This window comes from Lampris incognitus, chromosome 10 (assembly GCF_029633865.1).
Source record: "Lampris incognitus isolate fLamInc1 chromosome 10, fLamInc1.hap2, whole genome shotgun sequence".
NCBI classification, from domain to species: Eukaryota; Metazoa; Chordata; class Actinopteri; order Lampriformes; family Lampridae; genus Lampris; species Lampris incognitus.
The window spans coordinates 13,409,563-13,419,354 of NC_079220.1; the positions used below are offsets into that span (position 1 = coordinate 13,409,563).

The window sequence follows — 9,792 nt, forward strand, 5'->3', positions numbered from 1 at the left end:
CCGCTCACAGTCAAGTCCCTACAGGAGTTCCTCAGCATGGTGAACTTACCACCGCTTTATCCCCGAGCGGCTCAACTCATGCGACCCCTGTATAAGGCCCTGAAAGGCAAGGCCACCAAACACACTGTGGACTGATCTGCGGAGAGGGACAAGCCGTTTGTGGACAATAAGACTGCTCTGGCTGATGCAACAATGCTGACGCACCCATCACCCAAGGATCCGATCGCCAGTACTACACACGCTTCGGACTATGCAGTCGGGGCAGTGCACGAGCAGTGGGTGAATGGCGCTTGGAAGCCGCTCGCTTTCTTCAGCCAACAATTACACCCCAGCGAATGGAAGTATAGCACCTTCGATCAGGAGCTCCTCGCTCTCTACCTCACCGTTCGACACTTCTGTTCCCTGCCAGAGGCTAGCCAGTTCACGGCGTTTGTGGACCACAAACCACTGACATTCGCCATGGCCAAGGTGGCTGAGCCGTGGTCCACCCGCCAGCAACAACAGCTCTCCTACATCTCAGAGTTCACCACGGACGTACAGCATGTTGCTGGCAAAACCAACCTCATCACCGACTGCCTCTCCCGGGCCACTGTGGGGGCCATCCACTTGGGTCTTGACTATGCCCGCATGGCAGCTGACCAGGCCGCCGATCCGGACATGCAGGCTTTCAGGACGGCTGTCACAGGGCTGCAGTTAGAGGACATGGCTTTCGACGACACTGGCACCATGCTCCTGTGCGACGTCTCCGCTGGTTGGCCCTGGCCCGTCATTCCCACTGGCTGGAGGTGGCATGTTTTTGACGCTGTCTGTGGCCTCTTCCACCCTGGACAAAAGCCGTCTCAAAGACTAGTGGCAACCAAGTTCATCTGGCACGGGCTCAAAAAAGACATGAGAGACTGGGCTGGCACCCGCGTGGAGTGTCAGCACCCTAAAGTGCACCGCTACACCAGAGCCCCCCGGCACAGTTCCCGGTGCCCGAAAGGAGGGTCGACCACGTAAACGTGGACCTAGTGGGCCCCCTGCCCCTCTCCCACGGTTTTATTTACCTCCTCACCATGGTGGACAGGACCACTCGATGGCCAGAAGCTATCCCATTGTCATCGACGACGTCCACCGACATAGCCCGGGTGTTCATCGGGACCTGGGTCGCCAGGTTCAGCACCCCATCTGACTTCCCCTCAGACCGGGGCTCACAGTTTGCATCTGAGCTCTGGAACGCAGTCACAGAGGGGTAAAGCTCGACTGCACCACTGCGTACCATCCGCAAGCCAATGGGTTGTGCGAGCGGTTCCATTGCTGACAGGCTCCCGTGGGTCATGCTGGGCCTCAGGACCGCTCCTAAGGAGGACCTCCAGTCGTCATCCGCTGAACTGGTTTACAGACAGCCGCTGCGGGTCCCAAGGGATTTCATCCTCAATACCACAGCTCCCTGGTCTGCAGCCCATCAACGGACCACACTCCTGGATAACGCCAGAGCTTTCGCACCGGTCCCCACTTTGCAACACGGCCTCCCACAGTCTCACATCCCCGCAAGTCTGTAGTTGGCAGAGTACATTTTTGTCTGCCACGACGCCCAATGTGGATCCCTACAACCTCCCTATGATGGGCCGTTCTGCGTCCTGGAGACCGGGAACAAGCACTTTGTTGTGGAATTCGGCAACAAGCCAGAGTGCATTTCAGTGGCTCGCCTCAAACCAGCTCACCTGGACTTGGAAATACCTGTTGGACTTGCCCAGCCCCCATGGCGGGGGCACCCTCTTACCCTGCCCCCACCCCCCAACAAGGCCCCTAAGGTTCCTCCACCCACCGCGGGGTCCCTAAGGCCCCTCCAGTAGGCACCCCGGCCTTCGCACCTGTTCGGCGAAGCTGTTGCGGCTGGGCCATCTGCCCCCCTCTACGTTGACTTTTTCTGTTATGGTGAATTCTGGGGGGGACGTATGTAGCGGATTTTAAGAGCATAATTCACCATAATAGGTTGATGTTCTGTGTTAGATAGACACGGACCCTTTCAGAAAATGTTTCCGGGTTGACAGTGTGGGGCTATAACTAAAATTGTTGGAGCAACGCCATGTTGCTCTCGTGATTTTTGTACGGAAGAATAAATGACACATGCGTTCGTGTAGTCAATGAGAGAAATTGTCCGTCTCTACTTTCCTGCAATTTCCACAACATAGTAATTGTGCCGGTGTATGAATAAATTTGAAAATGAAAATTCAATTAGCTGAATAAACCTTCAAAAATATTCATACTCACTACTTTTGTGCGTGTTCATAAACCACATCAAAAAATTAACAAAATCACCTCACTCGATGGGACATAATTGTCACCGACGACTTGGGAGGATATAATATCACTTGAAGTAAAGTAGTGATGTCCAGAATGGCTAATTTTATGTAAATGCCAATTCTTAGAAGTCCTTTTCCTCCGTCTGAAAAACAAAGTTATGGGGGAAATACTTGAAATACGTACTCAAATAGGTGTGAAGGCACTAATACAATAATATGTTCTGATTTGTACAAGAAGATGCATATGTGCTCGTTTTTTTTTGGGGGGGGGTTTGTATACCTGATTTGAGATTTAATTCAGCTATACTTAGACCTACATAATGTCTCTCACACTTTGCAGTTAGGTGAACTCAAGGGAAAACATCCCACTACCGCCGTACAATGTGACAAATTAACTTTGATTGGATTCGGTTTTATTTTATTTGATATAATAAGAGTAGCGTTACTCTGAAAGTTGAATATGATAGCTAGAGCAGATGCAATAAGTTACTCTCCACCTACGTCTCCCCTATGAGCGAGGGAATCCATCACAAATGACCCGAGGCTATTTAGCGACATAAACGGCATTACCCACAACCCCTGCTAAATGTCATTTTGCATGGTGAATGGACGCTGCAATGGGTCCTCCCCCATCTCAACCAATAGAGACTCTGTTGCTATCACCGCTTGTATTTTTAGCAATGGTTCACCACCGCAGGAAACTACAAATATCCCTCCGCAGATAAACTAGAGCCCCCGTTGTAAACGTGGAATCGTATCTGGATAAAACACGTCCCTCGTGAATTTAGGCGATTTCATTTTACGCAGATGAATCTAGAATCCACATAAAGTGTATATGTATGGCAGTTATTTTGATGCGTCGTCGAGTAGCATACATAAAACAATTTGGGTTTTTTTTCCATGTTACTCAGTTTTGTTTTGTTTTTTCATATTTTTTTTTTACTTATACCCCAAACCAAATATTATTCATTATCTTGATAAACTGAAAATACCAAAAACTAATTTGGAGGTCCAATCACTCGCAGGTCCCATAATGATAATATCTTGAAAGTAGTTCCTATGTGTACCGTCATCATGGTGCTGGGGGTGTGGGCGATTGAAGCTGTATAAATACGCGCGGTTGTCAAACAGCAAAGTTTTCTCCGGACGAGTCGTGCATACTTACAGCTAAGGATACGGGGGTAATATTAAATTATCTTGATTAACAAAAAATCAGGATAGAGTTGAAACAAGATGAAATATCTGCAAAGGAACAAGTGCAAACCGTCGACTCTCTAGATCTTATAATTCACACAAGGAAATTCAAAACGCAGGTGCAGAATCGTTGACATCAGTAAGTATAAAACTACCTTTAAATGTACATCGTGTAGGGCAGGCACAGAATTATGTAAGGGTGTAGTGCATTGATTCAAAACCCAATGCATGATTTTTCCAAAATTATCCTTAAAAAACACGGATTGTCGAAAAACTGTAATGGGGTTCGCTGTAGATTCGGGGGGGAGGGGGGCTCTCCCCCCACAGAGAATTTCAATTCAATGAAACTCAATATAAAGTCATAGTGTTGTCATATTGGCTTAGTGAAATGACCTACGACGTGAAACCAAGTAGGGAGACTTGTTTTTCTCCCCCCCCCTCCTCCTCCATTGCACATTCTGTGTCGTTTCTGGAGACCGCGATGTTCGCCAGTTAGTTTCTAATTAAATTTACAGCTACACAGCAAAAGCTGTTCGTCGAGTGTTGGAAATTCATCGGTGCCCTTTCTCTGACAGATGGCTCGGGGTGGCGGTGTTGTTTTTTGTTTTGTTGTTTTGTTTTTCTTTTTTTTTCTCCAGCGTTAAAGTTTGTCAACATCCAGGCGAAGTTGGGGTTATTTTCTTGTAGCTTTGCATCGCTGGTGCGAATTGACGGTTTTGCAAAACAACCTTCAGTCTCAACCGGCCTCCGAAACGTTAGCTTTCTATTGGAGCCTGTTGGTATTTTGCGGATATTAAAAAACGGGGGGCACCATTAGATTGCGAGCCGAGCTAAACTATCGGCACAGCGAGGCACAAAGAAAACGCGTTATGCTCCACCGACGATCGTCCAATGTAAACAAGTCGAGCCTTATACCTTATGTGGCGCGTCTGCCCTCGCGACATGCAACGTAACAGGCCCGCGTAATCGATTCTTCACGCTAAATAATACAGGCCTGTAAATAATGGCTGGGCCGTATGTGAAATGAGGGGCACATACTGGGAAAGTGCCTGTCGACATGTTCGAAGCAAAACGGGGGCGAATGTAACGCGTTGCAGACTGGTAATCCGCAGTTGTTCATGAGGACCGTTGTCATTTGAAGTGACGGGGTTGTGCATTTAAAGGCAGCTGGGCTTGCAGTGACATTGAATGACATTGGATGCCGAGTGTTTTGTTTTTAGTTCTCGGTGTGTGGAGGATAGGTTTGCGACGTGGGAACTCTCCGGCATAAGCCTGTTTTGGTTTTTACCGACGACGACCACTGCAGGTGAATAAACGAGGGTCCCCGTGTGGGCAAACGCACATCCTTTTACGTGTAGCCTGCGTCCACTTAATCGGTTATTCTGCACAAGGGGCTTGGACAGATTACTCGGGAGGGTTTTTGTTTTGTTACAGATGTGGGATTTTTGTTTTTAACCCTGCTGCAGCACTTTGGCCCATTCAAAGGGAGGCAGTAAATGTCATCATTTTTGAAAATGGCCCACGTCTAGATTCAAGCCGGGCGTTTTTACCTTCTTGTAAAATGAAGACACTCTAGTCGGACCCAATATCCCAGTCTCTGTTGTCGAGCCCCTCCTGGCAGGGAAGTACATTTGAATGGATTGTTTTGTGGGGCAGGTGCGGGGGCGGGGGACGCGGTTGCACGCTGTGTTGACGTTGATAGTGTTGCATGACGGGAAATGTTGTTCTCATGGTTGCCATCACTTCTGCCATTTTACACTTATCCTTTACTAAGTCTTGTTGTTTTACATCACCTCAAGCGTCAATTCCTTTTGCTTCTGCATGGCGATGAACGGTCTCTCAGTGGCTCAAAATGGTAAAAGGCATCTGGCAAGAGTGGCTCTGTGGGATCGGATTCAAGATTATGAGGGATTTATGTATCCTGCATCTCAGCATCTGGCACATACTTTACTAGCGTCCTCTCCCCCAACCCAGCATCCCTTAAATAAAAGGGCCCTTTTTAAAGTATAAAGTATGGCATGTATAATGACAGAGTATATGATGATGAGGATATTACATGAGTAATTCTTTTTTTTTTCTTTGACTTTTCTAACCAACAAAAGGGTTGCTATTGCTTTCATATCACTGCAGATCTTTCCCTGGCTGTAAAGGTAAAATAACAATTTCTTTCTTTCTCTCCTCACAGTTGGGACCTGTCACCATTTTTTTTCAACTTAGAAAAAAGACAAAGAAAAGCAAAGGATTGGGTCTCCTCTTTTGGCTTTTCTGGAAGGTTCCTAAAGGTTTTTAGAGTACAGGCTCAGACTCTACATTCAAGGTGCCTTTTTATCATGATGACAGTAAAAGCATCATATCCTTTACAGTGAGCCAAGAGAAACCCTATTTACAGCGTTAAATCGCCTGTTTCAACACGTCGGCTGAACTAAGACCATTTTAACCTGGTGCAGTCATGCATCTGGAGGTGAAGGTCGCTCTCAACTTTATCGTGTCCTACCTGTACAACAAGCTGCCTCGGCGTCGAGCCGATTTATTTGGTGAGGAGCTAGAGAGGATACTAGTGTCACGTTTTGAGGGCCATTGGTACCCCGAGTCCCCTTTACGGGGCTCTGCCTTCCGCTGCCTTCACCTGGGGGTGCTGAGGGATCCTGTGGTTGAGTTGGCTGCCCGGAGAAGTGGCCTGGACACAGAGGAAGTGCGTGCTAATGTTCCTACAGAGCTCAGTGTGTGGATCGACCCTTATGAGGTTTCCTACCAGATTGGAGAGAAGGGAGTGGTGAAAGTGCTCTACCTGGAGGATCCACCTGGCCTGGGGAATGAGGTTGAAAGGGCCGAGGTGGTGAGCGGAGATGACAAAGGTGATGCAGAGGTGGAGGAGGCCAAGAGTCTTGGGTTCAACCCGGATGCTCAGGTGTTTGTGCCAATTGGGGGCCATGCATCTCCTGTCCTTCTGCCCTCTGTCTGTAGCTCACCTACCCCCCTCTCTGCGCAGTCCTGCTCTGGGCTTTTCAGCTATCCAAGCTCCAGCACCCCGACCGACCCCACCATCCACTCCTCCAACACCTCCACCCCGTCTCCTCCGAGCGGGGGCTTGCCCTACCTCGCTACCCAGCAGCAACAACCGTCCGCTGCTCTTTCCAATCCTCGTCCCCCCATACAGCCAATCACCTTCACCACTGCCAGCTTTGCCGCCACAAAATTCGGCTCGACAAAGATGAAGAAGTGCAGCGGGGCTGTGTCGGCTGGTGGCTCTGGTGTCGGAGCCAGCATACCACCTCCTCAAAGGATGCTCTCCCGCTCCCCTACCACCATCACCCCGCCAGAGCTGCTGAAGCACAAGCCCCTGTCTCTGTCCTTGCACTCCCTGGGGGGTCCGATCCCCAGCCAGCTCTCTCCCAACGCCAAAGAGTTTGTCTACCCAGGATCCCCAGGGCCCCTCTACTTCGACACCGATACCCAGCCGATGCTGCCCCACGCCAGCCCCTTCCAACCCCCTCATCCAGTCAATTCCCATCCGTCCTTTGAACCCTTCTCCAGCCCTCCCCCACCTCAGGGCGTGGGCATCATTGGAAGTGGCAGTGGAATTTCCTACATAGAGAAGCCCCCCTTCGTGGAGGGCCTTGGGAGCTACAACCTGCAATATCCTAGCCAGTCTTTCCAGCCGGTGGTGCTGGCCAACTAAGCCTTTACTGAAGATAACAGTAATGACGAGTGTTGCTGTAGCAGGAGTTTAGTATAGAAACAGTGATGCTCAAGGTATTTTCAGTTTTTCTAACATATTGTTCTTACTACTAATACGACATCCTAGGGTTAGTTTTACTACAAAGAATTACCACGTTAATGGTGTTTTTCATGTGACCTTTTTTTTTTTCCTGTAACTATTCCCTTATCCTGCACCCTTTGTGCATTAACTGTTACTGCTTGTGATTTGTTTGGGGGGGAGGTGGGGGGGGGGTAGTTCCTTTCTACCTTCAGAATTAGAATCGGAATACTTTATTCACCCCCGAGGGAAAATTGGGTAAATTGGGTACCTTGATAGTGTCTAGTCTCAACGCAGAGACATTTATTGTTTGCATTGAATGTTAATGTGGGTGAGAGTGATGTCCTTAACCTTAAGTCTAATGGACTTGGTTAGTACAGCAGTATACGTAATAGCTCCATTTTGCACTGCACTGTCATGCTGTGAAAAAGGACTTAGCCAAGTCCTGCAGGGAAGGATGGCTGTGGAATGCTCAGCACTTTGCACTGCAATCTGCTCTGCCCTAGTTGCCACAAATATACAGAGGGGAAAGCTGCTTTTTTTTTCTTTTCTTTTTTTTTGGTGTGCGAAGTCCTCCCGGTGTCCACCTTTGGGGTCTACTGTGGTTTATTACAGTCCTGTGACTCGCTCTCTATATGATGGATGTGTTTTGGTCTTGAAATGCACTCTTCCGCAGACATGATCTGACAATTTCTGTTGCAAAGTCAGCACTGTCAACTGGCTGTATGGCAAAAGTTGTTTACCATTTGTTTACCATTAACGGTAATGCATGGTATGCTTTTTGAAAGGAAGTTGGTGCAATGGATGGTCGAAATGGGAGCGTTGGGACTTTAAGAGCTGAAATGTTGTGATATGTGCCGTCAGGAGACATTGCAGCCCGGAAGGTCAATAAACTTCTTTTTGGATCTTGGGGATATATGTGTGCTGACATCTCAAATGTACATACGGGGCATACACAATAATTCATAAATGGACACGCACATAACCGGAGTTCCAGTTAGCAGTGTGTGAAGGTGAGCAGGCGGAGGAGAAGGGCAGGGGGAGGGAATGCAGCAGTTAAGGAGTAAGGACTGTGATAAATGGTTTAGCATGACTTTGACTGTGAAGGAGAGGTCTTCCTCTGTACGGGGTAGAGGAGGATGGGAAAAGGGAAGAGAAGGGGGAACGTGAGTAGCAGAGAAAGGGTGAGAGTGGGGGAAATCTAGACGATTTTGTTACCTTGGTGGCATGCAGGGAATATTGGCTAGGATAGGGACACTTTTTAAAACCCAGAGCACGTTTCTAGTTAGCTTGAATCTTGTTGAAGCCAAAGGCTGATGCTACTCCCTCCCTTGCTTTTTAAATTCTTTAACTTTCCGTTCTGTTCTGCTGGTTGTTTCAAACACAAGGCAGAATCACACAGTTGAAGTTGCTTGAAACGAATGTTCTTTATTTTAGTAGGGTCTTTTTGCCACTTTACTTGACACCTTGTCAGATCTCTGGCACTCACAGATTTCTTGTAATATTGAGAAGATCTGGTTGGTCTACGTGATTGATGGTCAGTCACGATAGGGGTAGGATAAACCTGTATTCCCCAGATGTCCTTTTGAGTTGTCTGGCACTTTATATTATTGGGCTGCTGTGGCTATGTGTGTCCACCACAGCCACAGGATGTTAACATTGTCATTTCTCTGGCCCTGGTATGTTGATGGAATATTTGGTCAGATTACAAGATTGATTTGTATTTAAATGCTTTCTTGGTGGTAGGAAAACGCAGTCACTCTTGTCTAATATATGAATGATTTCTAGATTATCGCCCATATTTGTCTAAAAGGTGACCCATGGGCCCTTGACTTTGGCTCCCGCTGGTATTTCTGTGTCACAGTTGCATGCATGCGGTCATGCAAGTTTTATTTTTCATTCAAGGGGATGGGTGGGGAAGTACACATTTCTTTATAAATGTTATGACTGAGGGAAAGATGCATTTTTACATTGGTTTGTAATTTATTTTCCAATTTTTTTCTATATTTTTCTTGTTTTTGCAAAAGAATTATCAAGAACATTTGTAAAGGTAAGAGATTATAATATAACTCTAGGGATATATAAAAGTTCTTATGTTCAGATTCTTTTAGTTTCTTATGTGCTGAACTTATTTTTTCAAAAAAATTACTGAATATATGCAAGTTGAGATAAAAAAAATAAAGATGTAGAGAATAAAGTACTGAATGTGTATCGTACCTTGTACAGCATTTGTCCAATAAAAGACGGGTAAATGTATTCCTTAAACTTGGGTTTTCAGAGAGTTCTGGAAATGAATGTTTACAATGAGTTGGTATAGGGAAAGATGGCTAATGTTAAGGCACCCAGTGCAGTCTGAATAACATAGGCAGTGCATTTTTAAACCAAAAAGTCACATCATGTCAAACGATTTTTTTTCAATTCCAAGGCAATCTTTCCTTTTTGTGTGAAAATGATGTTTTATCCTTTTTTTCTGAAATTCTCATTCACTCACTTGTCCTATTTTTCTCTCCAAGAAAATTCTCATCAGGATTATTCTTGCTATCTCTGTCATATACA

General features: G+C 46.8%; 1 protein-coding gene across 1 annotated transcript; it reads left to right on the forward strand.

The window, feature by feature from the left end:
* The first annotated feature begins 5,797 nt into the window (after positions 1–5,797).
* On the forward strand, positions 5,798–7,343 carry LOC130119717 (protein Tob2). Its single transcript, XM_056288320.1, has one exon. It carries the CDS (start codon positions 5,929–5,931, stop codon positions 7,156–7,158), a length of 1,230 nt encoding a protein of 409 aa, XP_056144295.1. The 5' UTR covers positions 5,798–5,928; the 3' UTR covers positions 7,159–7,343.
* Positions 7,344–9,792: the final 2,449 nt, after the last annotated feature.